The sequence below is a fragment of the Tursiops truncatus genome, chromosome 15 (assembly GCF_011762595.2).
Source record: "Tursiops truncatus isolate mTurTru1 chromosome 15, mTurTru1.mat.Y, whole genome shotgun sequence".
Lineage (NCBI taxonomy): Eukaryota > Metazoa > Chordata > Mammalia > Artiodactyla > Delphinidae > Tursiops > Tursiops truncatus.
The window spans coordinates 43,502,954-43,521,388 of NC_047048.1; the positions used below are offsets into that span (position 1 = coordinate 43,502,954).

Below are 18,435 nucleotides of genomic sequence, written 5' to 3' on the forward strand. Positions count from 1 at the left end.
TGTGGGCTATAGTTTGCCATTTCCTGGTGGTGGTAGTGGTGGTAGTGATGTGATGATGAGGAATGTGATGATGAGGGTAGAGATGGTGATAATAGGAATGTTGGTGATGAAGGTGCTGGTGGTGATGGTGGAGATGGTGGAGATGGTGGTGATGGTGGAGATGGTGGAGATGGTGGTGATGGTGGAGATGGTGGTGATGGTGATGGTGGTGATGGTGGAGATGGTGGTGATGGTGGAGATGGTGGAGATGGTGGAGATGGTGGTGATGGTGGAGATGGTGGTGATGGTGATGGTGGTGATGGTGGGGATGGTGGTAATGGTGATGTGGTGGTGATGGAACCCTGGAGGTTGTGAAGGTGGATATGGAGGTGCTATTGGAGTGGAAGGCTCTTCTCAGGACATCTTTAAGACTGAGATGGAGACCCACAAAGCTAAAGGAAGTTGACACAACTTTCACAGGCAGCAGAGGCCCTGATACGCAGCTTTTCTCACTTCCGATATCACAGCATTTCCTCTCCACGTTCATGAATCAGACTCAGATCCCTGCGCTCCTCCCAGAGGTGCTGTGACAGAGACTGGCTCCTGGCAGGAGTCTGGATCGGCTGTGTGAGCAGGAAGTCCCAGGCCACCAGAAGTGATGAGTTGGAGCAATACAGCATTTTGCAATTGTTACATGCCATTTAAACATTAAATAACAATAACTCATCTGGTTCTGAATGCTCCATTAACCATCTCCAGTGCCAAATCACAGGCTTCTCTGTGTGTTTGTGTTAAAGGCAAATTTTAATTGTTTTAATAAGGATTTGCAAGCAGATCTCTTCTCTCGACACTTGGGCATTGGTGGGAACACGTCTATTATTTGCTTAGCAGGAGGGAAGTATTGCTGTTGACACAAAAGTCGTCTGACAGTGTTGGGGTTTAGGGAAGACCCCACACCTGGTGCCCTCCTGACGTTTCTTGATTGAGCTGCATGAGGGCAGATTGTGTGAGGAACAATCCAGGCCTGTCACCTGTCCCAAATGTCACGCTAAACCAATCTGTTAATTAGTTCCATTCTCCCCGTCAGCTGCCTAGCTACTTTGCTCCATATTCTCTTTTGACTCAGAGATGCTGCTCTAAAGGTGGTTTTATGTGTGAAATGGGACTGTTGCTGCACAAGATCTTTGGCACATAAGGGTCTTATTTAGCCACAGAAGCACGGACATCAGGTACTACTTTGTGAAATTCCTCCCGCTCAACACACACACACATAAACAAGCCCAGCAGTGCAGATCCTCATGTCTTCCTGTGGAGGTGGGGGTGGGATGAGTGAGGGGGTGGGGCAGGAGACAGATTTTTTTCAAAATCTAGAATTGTTCACAGGCTCAGAGAAAAGAACAACTCATAGAAAGAAGGCTTACTTCTTCATTTGTCTTTACTTCATTGCTCATACTTGTGTTTGGAAATTATTACACTTACAACGCTGCTTCCCAAAACTTTCTTTTGATTATTTCCTAGTTATTTCCTCAGAGCAGAGCATCTATGAAACATTAGAAACAAGGTTGAGAAAAACACAACCTGGAATGTATAATCCCAGTTTCTACACAGAGAGGTCCATGTATAATTCTGCCGTGTTCATAATAGAGGATGCTGGTGGAGCATGTGTGTAGCAGAGCGAGATGCAGACAGAGCTCAGTATCGCTCAGACTCTGTTTCTGGTGAGGGAGACGGGGCTGAGGCTGCAGGCTGGGCTGCCTTGTTCTGAAGCACCTGCTGCATTTCTGCATCTGAAGCATGTTCTGTTCTGAAGCGCCTGCTGCATTTCTGCATCTCCGACAGAAAGTCGGAGCTTTCTGTCCAGTGAGGAGACAGGCCCAGCCCATGGTGTTCCCTCCATCAGCAAGTTGCGTGGCCTGCCTGCCTGTGGGCTTTCTCTGGTCCAGCTGATGCAGGGGAGATCCCACCTCTGCTCACTCCACACCTGTGGCATCTGTCACTCTGTGTTCTGGCCTGTATGTGAAATGCCTTTCCCATACTCCAGAGGCACAGGCTGAGGGTTTGTTTTGCTTTGTTCTGTTTTGAAGACAGTTTTATTCTATGTATTTGCCAGAAAAAGAAAGCTCAATTTTATCAACCGCTCAACAAGAGAGATGCAGTCATAATTAATCCAGTATTACATAGTATCTCAGTGAGAACCCCCCCCCACCCCCGAACAAAATGCCATGCAGCCACACAACAGATGACCACTCGGCCGTGGAAGGAAGGAAGCACTGACACGTACACACATGATACACCTTGAACACATGACACTCAGTGAGAGAAGCCTGTCAAGGAGACCACGTGTGTGATTCTTTTTATGTGAAACGTCCACAGTCATCAAATTGTAGACACAGGACTTCCCTGGTGGCACAGTGGTTAAGAATCCACCTGTCAATGCAGGGGACACGGGTTCAAGCCCTGGTCTGGGAAGATCCCACATACCGTGGAGCAACTAAGCCCATGCACCACAACTACTGAGCCTGCGCTCTAAAGCCCTCAAGCCACAACTACTGAGCCCATGTGCTACAGCTACTGAAGCCCGTGCGCCTAGAGCCCGTGCTCTGCAGCAAAAGAAGCCACCGCAATGAGAAGCTCGAGCACCACAACGAAGAATAGCCCCTGCTCGCCGCAACTGGAGAAAGCCCGTGCGCAGCAACGAAGACACAACACAGCCAAAAGTAAATTAAAAAGAAAAAGAAATCCGTAGACACAGCAGGCAGACTGGTGGTTGCCAGGGGCTGGGAAAGGGGGTAGTGGCTGCTTGCTGTGTAGGAAGTGATGAAAATATTCTGGAATTAGATAGGCGTGAAGGTTGCACAACTCTGTGGGTATGCTGCAGCCCTTGGAATTGTACACTTTAAAAGTCAGGTGAATTTTTTGGTGTGTGAATTATATCTCAATAATGCTGTTATTTTTTTTTAATGAACGAAATTACTAATTAAAACAAGAGAGAGCAACAAAACTGGGATCTTCAAACACTACACGCCCCTCAGATGAGAGGGCTGACTATGGAGCCCACAGTCTCACGAGCTTCCCCAGCTTTCTGGGTGACACGAGGGTGTTACTCCAGCTGAGCAAGGAGACAGTACACCTTGGAGTCAGACATACCTGGTTCAAATCTCACCTGTTCCTCTTCCTGGCTGGAGCATCTTTTCCGTTTGTATTTAGATCAGCAGCTGTGATGACTTTGGACCGTGTAGAATTTGAAAGCCACCACCTGAGACATGGCCCCAGGCTGAATCTTTGAGGCCGCTGGGGGCATTCATTTTCTTGGTGAAGAGTCGGTGAGTCGGGGTCTCACTCTGGGCCTCAGAGGTCAGGAAGCCTAGTCGTTTCCCAGCTCATTGTGAGAGAATCTTTTAGGGTCAGCTTAAATGATCGCGCCTTCTGAGACTGCCCTACAGAACCAACCACCAGTTTATCAGTTGGCAGTGAGCACGCCTCCTCCCCACAGGCCCCGGCAGCTTATGCATTTACAGAGAGAATTAACTGACTCCCAGGCTGCTTTTGCTTTTCGCTTTAAAATGTGCTCATCCGAGCCAACGTGTTACCCTTCAACCTTGCTGGCTCTTTGGGGCGGCCTCTGTTTGGGACGGGAGGGAAACATGTCCCCTCTTCTCCAGGTCCTGACAAGGGGAGCGAGCTGAGGTCATTAGGTGACACGGAGATGAGGTCTGGGGACACACGAGGTATCTCGCTTGGTGTCTTGTCTGTGCAATAGCAGGGGAGGTACCTCACGGGCCTGGAGGACAAGAGCCTGGTGCATTGGGTTCCTTCCCCAAGAAGCAGGCCCAGGACAGGGATTCAGGGGAAACAGCAGTAGCGGAATAGGGAAGTGAGACGGGGCGCGACCGCCAGCAAAGCAGGCTCTGGGCACCAGGGTGCCGGCCTGTGGGATGGTGTGCAGGACCCTCCCACCCAGGGGCAGAGATGCTGGGCATTTGTCCATCTGTCATTGGCTGGAGCAACACCAGGGCCTTAACCCCTCTGACCTGGCCTGTGTGAGCCAAGACAGCGCCATTGGATGGTGGCAGCCAGGGCCTGGGGTGGGGTACCTGTCAGTCAGCCCACCCGGGAAATGAGAGTTCATCACCAACCCCAACTTTCCCAGATCCATCCCCCACCGTTTCCCACCTTGGCAAATAGCACCTCTGTCCACCAGGGCTTGGGGCAGGAGCGGGGAGTGGGGGGTGCTTCACCCTTACGTTCTCCATGCCCCCCTTTATGCATATTCAAGGAGACCCGGGCCTGCCGACCCTGCCCCCCGACACCTCCTGGGGTGCACTTTATTCATCTACACCCTGTCCTGAGGTCCAGCTGCCCGGGCTGCGGCCGGGAACCCTGCCTCCAGCTTCTCAGATGCCCACCCAGGCCCCTCCTCTCCAGCCCGCCCCTCGCTGCACCCCAGGGCTGTCAGGACACACTTCCCACACGCCCGTCTCCCCAGCCCTCTCTCCATCCAGCAGCTTGTTCCCTGCCTCCTTGTTCTCCCAGCCTGTCCCCTCAGCCTGGAACACGTCCCCTCGGCCTTGGCCCCAGCTTCACGTCTCCCCTAAGTGACATCTGCACAGGAGGCTCGTTCTGAACCCCCAGACCCAGGTACTGTGTTCATTCCCTCCAGGCCATCTTCGCCTGGTCTGGAGCCCCAGGCTTACTTCCATGCTTGTTCAAAGACCATCTTCCCGTGTGCTGTGTGCAGCGCCCAGACCAGATGGCCTTCCGGCCCCCCCGCCCAGCACACTGCCCACTCACCATCGGTGCCCACCAAGAGCCTCTCAGTGGATGCCCGGAAGTGCCCCTGCGTGCTCGCCTCGCCAGGTACTAGGTGCTAGATTCCTGCCAACTTGCTTCTTCCCCTGGTTTGGGGGGCAGGAGTTCAAATTCCCTATTTTGAAACTTTTATAGGTGACGTTGCACTGGGGATTAAGGCCACCTCTGCTCAGGCCGCCGTCCACTCTGGACACTGGCTTTTGTCCCCTGGGAGCCTGACTCCCCACCCCCGGGGTAGTTTCCACTTGTACTGAGAGGGGATCGTCACTGGGGTTGGGGGGCGTTTGCTGGTCCAGGTTTAGAAAGCCTTCGACGGGCAGAGTCATAGGAAAACAGTGCTTCTATTATCTTTAGGCATTATTATCTTTAATTAAAATAGGAATGAGGTGGGAGTCATTGCCTGGATTAAGCTGGATCATAGGCATTTGCGGCTCTTTCCCACTGGCATCTGTGAAGACACCTGGGTGGGAACAGAATGGTAGGTCTTTATGCCAAAGGAAGTTCCAGGAAGTTGCTTGACGAACGTCCAACTCTCACACCAAAAGTATAGTAATATGCTTTCCCCTTATGACACAGAATTTCCAGCTGGAATGGCTTCTTCCTAACTGAAAAGTTACTTATATATCAAGACAAGCCACTAGCATTCAGTAACTGGGTCTAAGGTCGGAGAGCTTTATGTTACCTGTCTTTCCATGTTAGTGACCAAGCAAATAATTTCTCCTGATTGAGGAAAAAGGATGATTTTTGTCTTCATCAGTGAGGTTCTTGTCACCGTATTTGAGCGTCCGGTTGTGGCCTATGTTGGCAAACAGCCTTGGTTACTCATCAAGCGTTTGTGGGGACCATGAGTGACCCAGGCTTCGCCATCAGAATCGCAGATGGGTGGAGTGGGTCTCTAACGCAGAGGAGCTCATCTCAGGGCAGCGTGGCTGGTGGTGTCAGAGGCCTGGCCAGACTCTGCTCCACAGGGGAAGTGACGTCCAAGCCAAGGCCGGTTGTGGAGTCAGGGCAGCTTTGGGGGTTTGGAAGGGGTAGCGGTGGTGGGAGAGGTGGGCCCAGCATCCGCAGAGGCCAGTTCAGAGCGGACAGCTGGGTGTCTTGAGTCTCGGTGTATGGGGTTAGGGGGTGGGAGGTGAGCTTGGATGGGGCGGTCACAGCCGGGGGCCCAACCCAAGGCCTAGAATGTGGGAGTGGGCACAGGAGAGCCTCTCACGGGGGGACGGGCTCAGAAACCCCAGCATAATCCGGACCCTCCTCCCAGCAGCCCTGGGGAGGGATTTGCCGAGCAAATCTCATGGACTCATAATTTTTGTACAAAAATGAGCGAACAGGAGTAAATTTGGGAGATTTTTCATAAAATCTCCATTTTCAGCATCTTTTAAAAAATTAGACATGGCAACATGGAAACTGGGTGAGGCACAGGCAAAGCAGGGGTAGGTAGCAGCCGTGTACCCAGTCACTACGCGGGGCCCAGGCCTGCCCTTGAGACCCACTGCCCGACCGCCGCCGAGGGGGCTTTCTGGTCACAGGATCCAAGGGGCATCTCTGAGGAAAATCAACAGAATCGGTGACTGGACGGAACAGAGGGGTAGGAACAAAGGGCTTTTGAACTTGGGGGACCAAAGGGATGAGCTGTGTGGAGAGCGATTTTGAAACCAAGCTTAACACAACAGAAGCACCAAGAGTCAAATGCGGAACAAAGCAAAAAACCAATCAAAAATGGATGGCGGGCGGGGGGCTTCCCTGGTGGCGCAGTGGTTGAGAGTCCGCCTGCCGATGCAGGGGACGCGGGTTCGTGCCCCGGTCCGGGAAGATCCCACATGCCGCGGAGCGGCTGGGCCCGTGAGCCACGGCCGCTGGGCCTGCGCGTCCGGAGACTGTGCTCCACGCTCAGCTCCTCCCAGACCCCCACCCCATCCTTCTCCTTCCTGTTCGACTGATTCCTCTTCCTGGGCGGCTCCTCAGCCTTGCAGGCTGCTCACAACTATTTTCTGTGAATTGTTCACAAATGCTCTCGGGTGGGTCGTCCTGTCTGGCCTGAGCAGCCGTAGGAGTCCGGCCACTCTGTCGCCTTTACGTCCTCCCGCATGAGCCCCACTCACCCCGCCAGGGACCCTGGGCTCCCAGGAAGATGCTGCACTGAGCAGGCAGCGCAATGCGGTGCTCGGAGGCCCAGGCTTGGCCGCCCCTCCCTGCGGGGGGACGTGGCCCCCGCATCCAGGTCAGGACTGTGCGGGGGCACGTATACCCGCCCAGGACCCTCCCCAGCCTGTGTCCACAGCTTCGGGCCACACGGCCACTCAGCTCTAGAAACACACAGAGATCCTCAGTAGGTGACCCTCTTGAAGTACAGCCTTGCGGACACTGGGTACCACCCACAGCCTGGAAGGGTGAGTGAGTGAGAGGACGGACGCGTCAGTTACCCGGGAAGGACCGTGTGTCTCCCGGGCGTCCCCGCAAGCTCTCCAGGCGCCTGTGTCCCCCAGGAAGCCCTCTTGTCCGGTGGCAGCAGCACAGGGGCTGCCGGCTGTGGAATCCCCTGGCCACTGCCCAGGCTACTCAAATAGCCTCTTTACAACCCATTTGTCAGAGGCAAAATCGCAACCACGCTCTCCTGGATCGTGCCACCCTGAGGTCCCTGCAGTCATTGGCCTCTGGCTGCCCTAGAGCAGCTGAGCTGAGAGGGGTGCCCGCGGCATCACAGCCACGCCCCCATTGTCCCCTGCGCCCACTCCCCGTGCTGCCCACAGACCCCGCTGCCCGAGCAGCCTCCGTGATACCACATCCACTCAGGAGCTGATCTTCAACGACGCCCAGAGTTTATCACAGTAAATGTTTTATGTGCAGATGACATTCAAGACCCTCCAGTCGAGGCGCCTGCCCTCCTCCCACTTGACCCCTGGCCCCTCTGCTAGGCGTCCCTGCCTCTTGGCTTTTGTTTCATGCTGTTTCCTCTACCTGGAACATCTTTCTTACACATCTTCATCTGTTGATTTTTTTTAACTCTTTGTTATAGAAAATTTCAAACGTACATGAAAGTAGAGAGAATTGGATAATGGACCCCATGTACCCATCATCCAGCTTCACTGATTATCAACCCAGAGCCGACCTTGTGTTCTCTGTACCCTACCCAGCTCTTCCCTTCCCAGATGATGTTTAAACAGATCCCAGACATTGAATCATTTATTTCATCTGTGAATACTTTAGTATGGATCTCTAAAAGTAGGTAGCTCTTTTTTAATCTTCATCATACACCTTCCAAAAATTAACAATACCTAAAAAAATTACAAAGCTCCAGCCAGTGTACTCATTTCTCCAATGTCTCAATACATAAACATATATAAATGTGTGTATAGATGTAGAGAGTCATTTAATATGAATATGTATGTGTAAGTATATGCATGTGTTTGTGTGTACATACATGGGCACGAGTGTATATATACAGGTACGTATATATATATACAAAAAATTGAATCAGATCCAAATTAAATTAATACATGCAATTAGGTGCTATGTCTTCTAAGTCGCTTTAATCCACAGACTCTCTCTCTCTCTCTCTGTTTGATAATCCTTACAATTCCTGGGTTATTTTTCCTGTAGAGTTGTCCACATTCCGCATTTTGCTGGTTTCATACACCCATGATGTCATTTGACCTGTCCCTCTGTTGTCTGAATTTCCTAATTGGTAGTTAGATGTAGAGATTTGATGAAAATAAGGTTGTGTTGTGTTTTGCTGTGTTGTGTTGTGCTGTGTTTGTTTGGCAAGAAGGCTTCATGGGTGACGGCACATGTTCCCACGAGAGGTGTGTAAAGCCCGCCGTCTTTGTCTTTGTCCTGCTTGTAGCCCCTGACCCCTGCCAGCCCTCACGCCCACCCCTCTGGTCGTTCATCGTAGCTCGTAGCATCTGGATTCCACAGGAAGGCCTCGTGGGACCCACACTCCTCCCGTCCGCTCACCCACAGGCTTTAAGCCCGGGGTCAGTTTGAGTCAATGTAAAACCTTTGACTCAAGTCTCCCTGCCGCTGCATCTTCAGTGTGTTACTCCATTGGCTTCTGTTCTAAAGCATTTTGTGGGCCAGCCTGATGACAATCTGATTTTCTTATCCTTTTGAGTGACCCAGGTTTTTCTTTTTTCCTGGATAACCAAAGGTGTTATGTTTGTTTGTTTTTCTTTAACATTTAGTAGATTGCCTGTAACTTACGTTGGGATTAGTCATTCTTGGTCTGTTTCTCTGGGCGCTGACTGAACCCGTTCAACATTCACTTCGGGAACATTTTCTTAAATCATAGTTTTTGTGTTTGCTGTTTTCCATTGTTTATTTTCTTCTCCGAGGTTTCCTTGTATATGCATATTGTACTTTCTTTGCCTTTATTCTGCATTTATTGCTTTGTTTCACAATAGTTTCAGCACTTTAAATGCACACAGTGAAATGCACGTCTTTGGTGTTACAGTTTGATTAGCTCTGGCAAATGCAAACGTCCACCATAACCCCTGCCCTACCAGGATACTGAGTCATTGCATTGACTGAGATACTGCCCTGTGTCCTTTGCACGAAATCGTCCTTCCAACCCTGATCCAAACAATGTTTTGATTGCTTCCACAACAAACACTCTGCTAGAATTTCATATAAATTGAAGTATTCATGTTTTTTTAATTTAAAACATTTTTGTTTTCCATGTTCTGTTTCTTTTAAGGGATGATCTGCTGTGTTTATTCGCTCCTGTGTCCCTTCTGGCTTAGCCTTGATTTCTGAAATTACTTTCTCTTTTATTTCTAATTCTTTCCTGGGTTCTTTTCACATCTCTTTCTAGTCTCGAATTCTGTTGTTTCTGATTATTTTCCCAATCCTGATTTATGTTGCTCTTCACGATGTCTACCATTCTCTCCATTCCTTGTAGCTCATTCTGAAACATTAGATTTCAGTTTCACGTTGATGTGACTTTCTGACAGGTTGGTTGTGTAACTACTGTTACACTGGTTTATGTAATTGTTGTTCGCTGATTCGGCTTTTAATATCGGGAAGTCATCTTTCTGTCTTCAGCGATCACCTAACACAGTGCCTCGCAACAGTAAGCAGTTGACAAATACACATCTTATTGAACCGAAGCCTAGCCTGTTGTGGTCAGTGTGAGGTTTTTCACCACCTTGTGGAAAAGCTCCATCTGACCCCATAAAACCCCAAGGCTCATGGGCCATGAGGTACAAATCATAGAGCCGAAGGGACCTTAAAGCTTTTCTCGCTCAACTGCGTTATCAGTAATTCCTCTTCCACAAGCAACTTGCTAAAGATCATAGGAAGTAGCAAACCTGAGGGTAAATCCCTGGTTTCCTGACTCTTAGTTTCGTCCTCTTATATCCTGACAGCCTCAAAGTAAAGAAAAGTGTGTTTCTGTACAACGCAGAATTTGTACAGCTGTTGCCTGTCTGCTTTCTGTCTGTTTTCTTTCACAACCCCCCTCAGTTTCCTTACCTGCCTGGTGTTCACCCAAACCCGTGGGTGGGAGGGCTCTCTGAGCTGTGGTTCTGAGAGAGAGAACGAGGGAAAGAGGAGAAAGGGGATGAACCTTAGGCACCAGGAGACCCCTGTTCATCCTCTCCCCTCCCCCGACCACCAGCATCAGTAATGCAGCAGCTGTAGCGCGAATGACCAGCTTCCTCTGCTAGACTCGTCAAAGCAGACTGCAGGGCCTCACCCGGAGGACAAAATTGGGAGCGCTTGATGCAGCCCAGGAAGATCTCTGTTCACAGAAGGCAGGCAGCATCCTCGACAGAGCGGAGGCTGTTCAAGCAGAAATAAAGGATCCAGTCAAAGGGTTTCCCCTTTGCAGCTGCTGGTTCTGAATATCATGGACTGAGAAAAAAATGAAGTATCGTTTGTTATATAATATAACCGATTATATTACATAATTTTACGTCTGTTACAAAGAGCCTTGGAGGAATGGCACCATCACGGGTAAGACCCCAGTAAGCGTCGTGAGGATGCTGGAGGAGACCCCAGGCTCTGGCACAGGACGTTTTATCTCAGAGCCGCTAAACTCGGGTTCGGGAACGGCTATAGTGGGGGAGGAGTGCGTGGAAGTAAACACAGAGGAAATGAGCGAATAGGAATTAGGGGTTAGAGACAATGACAAGCCAGTCTGTGTTAGAAGAAATAGTATTGAAGGAGGCTGAAGTGACAGAAATAAAATTCCACTCATTCCAGCCCCTTTACCTCAGATGTAATCATAATTTATCATACTCAACGTTGGAAAAATTCACTCCAAGAAGAAAAAAAAGGTCTTTAAGAATGTAAGTTGTTGGGGAATTCCCTGGCGGTCGAGTGGTTAGGACTCCGCTTTCATTGCCGAGGGCACAAGTCCAATCCCTGGTGGGGATTAAGATCCCACAAGCTATGCAGCGCGGCCAAAAACAACCAAAAGATGAAGAATGTAAACTGTTGGATGTGTTTGTTTAAATACTAAAAAGAAGGATAGGAAATAGCTGTAATATGGAGCCAACAGCCAGAACCCACACTATGCACTACAGAGCAGGGCCCCTCCCTTCAAGGTGCAAAATAACCCTTGTGGTCGTGTTAATGTGGATTCTGACTCGGTAGCTCCAGGTGGTCGAGACCGTGCCTCCCCGACAGAATCCCAGGTGGTGCTAATGGTGCAAGTTCCCAGCCGCCTCTAGGTGGAGACGTAAGCTGCGCCTGCCTCAAAGCGCCATGATTTCGACCCACTTTGAGGCTGGTGCAGCTCAAGGAGATGCCCACGTAGCGTTATCCCAATCCCATAACCCTTGAGACTGTCCATTGGGCACCTGCTGCATACCAGGACCAGAGGGGTGAAGGAGCCGTGGTTCTTTGGTCTCAGGCTCTGGGCAGGGCAGGGGCTGAGGAGGAGGTGACGTGAGTAGCTGTCACGCTGGCAGAGAAGGACGCACAAGGAGGTAGAGGAGAAACCGGAGCCCGGCTGCCGGGAACACACCAGAAAAGGGAAGGTCACTCTGGCTGAACTGCAACAGGAGACTCCGTCCAGGAGGAGGAATTTGAATAAATGTAACCAAATGTCTTTTGTGAGATACTCACTTCGGATCCAGGCAGGAGCTGAGTCTGAGAAGCCTAACTGAGTTTCAAGAAGGTTATTCTGGTCTTGTTGGTACATCCAGCCCTGCATGAGGGGCCCAGCAGCTTCGCTGTGGAAGGATGAAGATCAGAGAAGCTGGATGTTTGCACCAGAAACGCCTGGATGAGCTTGGAAGGTGACTGGGTGCGGAGGTGATGCGCACACACAGGACATGCTTCGCAGGGGCTCAGAAGCGGTGGTTTTAGCTCTCGGATTGTGACTGGGCCCCAGGCCCGAGGGCTTCTGAGAGCCACAGCAGCAGAGCCCATACTGTGTCCTGCTCTAGGACATGTGACACAGTGTCACAATGGTGACACCCACACCTCCCAGTGCATATACTGCCCTCGACTGGTCATCTGTCGACTCAGTTAAACTGCTCTTTTCCAGTTAGTCGCAAGGGTGTCTTCGCTCTCTCCTCCTCTGCTCAGTCTGAAAATTTGGATACCTGTAGCTACCACCAAACCCAGCAGTTATGATGTAAGAAAATTCTTAAATCTCATAGAAAGCCGGAGCACCTGAAAGCCCCAAGAGGGAACGTTTTCCTACATAACAGTTATTAATTTGCAAAGAGGAAAAGCTGTCTCCCAAAATCTTAGGCTTGGGTATCTTCTTTTCTTTTTTAACATTTGAAACCCTAGAAAGGAGCATGATCTAGGGAGAAACAGTTTAGAAGACTTCTTAATTGTATCCCAGCTGTTTCTCTAAGCCGAGCACCACTGAGGCAAGGAAATTTCCAGTCTGCTTCCTGGGACCCTGCTGAAGGCCAGTGGCAAGTGTGAGCGTTGAGATAATTCTAACACAAGGAAAGAACATACGAGAATGTGTGTGTGAGATTTCCTCAGCCGGGGAACTTAGTCCCTGTACAGCACTAACATGTAGGTCTTCCTATCACTTCTAAATCTGTGTGGGGCATTTTTTTTGTTTTTTGTTTTTATCACACAGAGGTATTTTATTGTAAGTTATATGTGAAAGCAACTTAGTTCTTCAGAAAAAAATTTTTAAATAAAATAGATCAATATTTAAGATATACTAGACCAAAAAAAACCCTGAATAAAGATGATAAAGATAAAAATATATTACTCAAAAAAATCCTTGAGGGCTTCCCTGGTGGCGCAGTGGTTGAGAGTCTGCCTGCCGATGCAGGGGACGCGGGTTCGTGCCCCGGTCCGGGAAGATCCCACATGCCGCGGGGCAGCTGGGCCCGTGAGCCATGGCCGCTGAGCCCGCGCGTCCGGAGCCTGTGCTCCGCAACGGGAGAGGCCACAAAAGTGAGAGGCCCGCGTACTGCAAAAAAAATCCTTGAATTTATTAGAATATAAAACTTTAATGTCCCTCTAGTCAAAATTTTATTCACAAGAGGTCGTAGGTTGGTTGTTTGTTGGAAAAGTTCAAAAACTAAAATAGTTGCTTTATTTCTTTGTTCCATTAGTACTAAGTCACAAGATCTTTGTAAGTCAACCCTCTCTTCCTTGGTGTGAGTTTTCTGCTGGGACGAGGAGCCGCGGGCCTGGGAGGGTTGGACGAACTGCCCCACGTCCCCTGTGGTCGAGGCTGGTGAGGGTAGGCTTGCCTGTGGGTTTCAGCAGGTCGGTTGAAATCATGAGTTTCTCTAGAGCGGCAGTGGTTCCAATTCCTGCAGAGTCGCCTTCATTTGGAGCAGAGACTAGAGTATAGATGCAAGGAGTCCACCTCTGGCTCCCTCTGGCCGCTGCCCCCATGGAGCCTGTCTAACTCGGCAGAGCAGGTGGGCTCGGACCAGCGGCTGTGCACCCCGGTGACCGGGAAACCCTGAGACAGCCAGGGTCTGGCTGATGAGCAGCTCTGCAGGCGTGATTTTCTTGTCTCATCTCCGTTTCTTCCTCCTCCAGGAGAAATGGGCCCCGTGAGGCAAGCGTGACCCTCAAGTCCAGCCCGCCAGCCCGACGCCCGGCCGGGAGGACAGCGCCATGGCTGGAGTCGTGGAGCAGAAGAGTGGGCTGGTGCGCGGCAAGCTCGGCGAGGCCGGCAAGAGGAATGGCCTGATCAACACCAGAAGCCTCGTGTCTGAGAGCAGGGATGGCCTGGTGTCCGTGTACCCGGCGCCCCAGTACCAGAGCTGCCGGATGGTGGGCAACGCAGCGCCGGCCGCCCCGGACGGCAGCAGGAACAAGCCGGTCCAGCAGCTGCTGGACCCCAACACCCTCCAGCAGTCGGTGGAGTCCCTCTACCGGCCCAACATCATCCTCTACTCGGAGGGCATGCTGCACCCCTGGGGGGACAGCGTGGCGGCCGACTGCTGTGAGACCACCTTCATCGAGGACCGGTCGCCCACCAAGGAGAGCCTGGAGTACCCCGACGGCAAGTTCCTCGACCTCTCGCCCGAAGACATCAAGATCCACACGCTCTCCTACGACGTGGAGGAGGAGGGGTTCCAGGAGCTGGAGGTCAGAGCGCGTGTCTGTCATGGGCCTTCGGGAGCAGGGTGTGGGGCTCCAGCGGGATACAAGTGCCAGGCAGAAGTCGGGGCGTGAAGCCAGTGTGCGCAAGTGCAGGGAGACCGAAGTCTTCTGGGTGCCCTTCACTCAGAACATTTGTGGAAGATGCGGGGACGGAGAAAGAGCTGAGGACCAGGACCTGGGGGGCTTCAGCAGAGATTCTGGTCAGAGAGGGCACAAGGTCACAGCCGTCGGACAGGGCTAAGATGGATTTAATGGTTGACACTGCTGGCAGGGGGTGGGGCTCTGCTGACACCCCGCCCACAGGGGAGACCGGTCACTGGCAAAAGCGAGCAGGGGAGGGGGGCTCATGGTCCTAGGGCCACACAAGGCTGGAAGTACACGTGTGGGGACAATTTGGGATATTTTTACTGCTACGTGTGGTTTCCTTAATTTGACATTCCAGAGCGTCTACTAAGGATCATTGGAATAGCTGAAACCTGCTGGAAGAAACAGTTGAAGTTGATAGCATGAGGGGCAGACGAGCTGAATTATTGCAGGGTCCTGTCTCCCGTAGGGCAGGCACAGGCGTCAGATCACACGCCCAGAAATGTGCGTGTTGGCTGGGGTGTGATGCACGGCCGCCCCCGTGGAGGGCGAGGGTGAGGCTGCAGTGGTCTGAGCCCAGGAGGCCAGCGCCCAAGCCGGGGGGCAGTCATTTTGCTGCTGTGAGGCTAGAGGGGGTTCCTCCAGGACATGCATGGCAGGGAGAGAAGGGCCGGTTTCTGTCAGTTGGGAGGGAGAGACCTTTAGGAGGAAGCGTGTGGTCAGAGGGAAAGGAAGTTGGTTTCCTACTTTGATAGGTGAGAACTTTTTGTGGGTGGAGGGAAACATCCAGGGCAGAGGATGCCGGGGGGCTGGGGAGGCAGGAGTTGGCGTCCAGGCAGAAGTCTGATCTTTCTCAAGCAGTCCACACAAGGCTTGTCTGAGAAGGTTAACAAGTCCAAGTGCTCTAGGTGGAAGAGGATGGGATGAGGGCCCACGTGGGGGAGGGTCATGGAGCTGGGGGAGGGTGAAGACCCTCAGGGCGGTGACTCAGGGAAGCGACCATCCTAGAAGAGACAGCCAGCGTTGGGGGTGGGGGTGGGGGGGTCTGTGTGCAGGTGTGGTCAGGCCCGAGCGCTGTGACCTTCCCCGTGACGGCCGGCCGCCCTTCAGCAGGGGAGGCTCAGGGCAGAGCAAGCTCGTTGCTTCCTGCCTGCAAGCTGGGAGAGGCAGGAGAGAGCAAGGGAGGGTGTCGAGTAGACAGCCCCACCGCGGGGGCCCAGACTGGGGAGAAGGTCAGTGAGGTCACAGGGAACTGATGGGCCCAGGAGACCAGGGGCGTCAGGACCGGAGGTAAAACGAGAACGAGAAGCAGCTGGAGAGGTGGTTTTAGTCCAAACAGATATTCAGAAATGGAAAACAAAATGTGCTTTTGTAGCAAACCCTGTGAACAGAGCCCCAAACCCAGCTGACGGGGAGTGGAGCGAAGGGCAGCTGTCGGAGGCCGTCGGGAAGACCAGCACACCCGGGGGACCCTGTCAAGGGGCAGAGCGGGGGTGAGCTTGGGCCGTGCTGAAATTTGAGAAAGTTGGGCAAGTGCTTTAGCTGCCATTCAGGAGCCTCTGTTCAGCGTCCACCTTTTCCAAGGTCTGGGGTTTTGCCTAAAGCCAAAGTGTAAGTGCTGCGTGGAGTTTAGGAAGCAGACATACAAAGATGCAATTTCAGCGAAACGCGGGAGTTATGGTGATGGAAACCTGCCGCTCCGAGAGCCTCCGAAGGAGAGGCTGACCCCCGAGCTCAGCGTGGGGCTCAGTTGTGCCTGCAGAGGAGGCGCCTGGTTGTACCTGGCCGCGGAGAGAGAGACCCTCCGGCAAGAAGGTTCATCGGGGTAGGGGGTGAGATTCAAAGGGACGTCGTGAGCAGATGACACACAGAGGTGTCCAACCTAGATCTGCGGGGACAGCGAGGGGTTAGACCTGGTGGGGCCGGGAAGGCAGGACCAAGGGGACGCGGGGTCCTGTCCCTGAGGACCTCACTGCCGTCTCGGGGAGACTGGATTTTAGGTGGGGACACAAACCCAGAGGCTTGGAGACAGGAGGGACAGTAATAGGGTCAAGAGGAGCCCCACGGAGAGGCGGGGCCAAGACTGGGAGCCCAGCCTGTCTGCAACTCCAGGGGTGCCGCCGTGCAGGCTCGTGTGTAGGGGATCCCGGGGGGATGGGGGTGTTTCAGGTAGGGGTGCATCGTCAGAGCTGCTCTGGCTGCAGAGCAGGACGAGGGGCCTGTCATAGAAGAGAATGAGAGAATCAGGGCAGCATTACAAGTGAACAGGTGCTCAGGAAGTGGTACCTGCCATTGTCTGGAGGAGATAGGAAGGAAGGGTCGGGGCCTCTCTGTGCACAGAGGGTCCCAAGCCCCCCATTGGCCAGGCTGGCTGGCACAGGATTTTCAGCTTTGTCACAAGTTCTTAGAAATCAGCTCCAACACATAACATCCCCAGCAGTGAAAAGTGGGGGACACTTAGTAGACTGAACATGTAGAGGTAGCCCTGCCTACGCTGTTTCTTCATCACTCATGTGGGCTTCAGGTCTCCCCTCTCTCTGGTCACATCCTACAGGCAGGAAGTGTTCTGTTTTCCCATTCCACGAAAAATAATGGGCATGTACGCATCAGCATTTGCTGTGTAACAAATATCCCCCAAATCGGTAGCTTCTAACAGCCCTGTGAGCTCGTGATTCTCGGGGTCAGCATTCTGCAGGGGTCTCAGCTGGATGGAGGCTGCTCTGCTGGGCTTGCCGGGTTCCCCCACTGGCCTGAGCCTGAGAATGTGGGCTGGGCTATTGGCCCGGGTGACAGAGGTGACAGGACCACATGCCTCTCGTCATGTGGCGGCCGTGGTGGGGATTCCGGGAGCAGAGAGCAGGGTGAGCAGGGAGCCAGGGCTTTTCAAGTCTCTGCCGTGGAGCACACGTTATACATCTTATCTTCCAAAGCAAGTCACGTGGCCAAGACAAAAGTCGGTGTGGGAGGGGCTGCTCAGGGTGACAGGATAGGAACATGCCAACCACAGGGCCAGGACTGCAGCAGCTCCCACAGAGCAAGCGTCACTTTTTAAGATCATTGAACTGAACAGAATGAGAACAGTCCTGGTCGTATTGTTACTCAAATAAAAAAAACATGGTCCGTATTGATGTGGGGCTCTTCCCAGAAGGCAGCTCTACTTCCGATAAAAGGGAAAATGTGGTTTTGACTCCTTGGGGAGTTCCATGGCTTCACTCAGTCTACAGCAGATCGATTCTGTTTCCTGGAAATCACAGTTTTCAGAGAGCTTTGCCCTGGTAGGAGCAGGGCCTTGTCACCGGAGCCTTTCCTCTGCCCCCATCTCTGCCTGGACTTGCCCAGCACTTGGAGTGGAGGTGGCCTGGTCCAGACGGGTCCGCTCACTGGGCGCACATCTGTAGGAGCTCCTGCAGCTTCATTTGCCTCTGGAGCGGTGGTGCTGGCGTGAGCGGATCTGCAGCTGATTGAAAGCATCTTGTGCGGAGGCCTCGGCCACGGCATTTGCCGTGCGCTGCCAGGAGAGTGGGAGCCCGTCACAGCGGAGAGTCAGCCTGGGGAGTTGCAGGGGTGCGAGGGGATGGAGAGTGACCGGGCAGGCGCCTCGGGGGCCCTCGGGACGCTCTGGGTGCACGATCCAGGGCCTCTTCCTGGTACCCGACCGCAGCTAAAACCACAGCTCACGGGACCCCAACCGCAGGAAATCACGTCTCCTTTTCACACAAACAAACTCAAGCAGAGAGATTTCAGGCACAAGTAATAAAGCAGTTCTGCAAAATATAAAATTTGAGCTTAAAGTTATGAAATGAAGTGGGTGCGGGTCAGGGCTGGAGGGGCCTCATTGCATGTTGAAAGGCTGATCGTCGCCCTTTTGTGACAAAGCCAAGCCTCCAGCATCCATTGGAAAGCACATGGGATGTCGTCGCTGGGAAATAGTGACACGGGAAGAAAGCAGAAGGCGACGCGTGTTTGTGGAGCATCTTCCTGTGACAGCCCCTCTGCTCACCCTGCCGTCTGATCCCG

General features: G+C 52.5%; 1 protein-coding gene across 2 annotated transcripts in view; it reads left to right on the forward strand.

Moving 5' to 3' along the window:
* The first annotated feature begins 13,772 nt into the window (after positions 1–13,772).
* Positions 13,773–18,435, forward strand: part of SYNDIG1 (synapse differentiation inducing 1) — a 58,897-nt gene continuing 54,234 nt past the window's right edge. For both annotated transcript variants that reach the window (XM_019927611.3, XM_073793301.1), the window contains exon 1: positions 13,773–14,319. In XM_019927611.3, the coding sequence (XP_019783170.1) occupies positions 13,843–14,319 (477 nt within the window). In that variant the 5' untranslated portion in view covers positions 13,773–13,842. The remainder of the gene's footprint in view (positions 14,320–18,435) is intronic.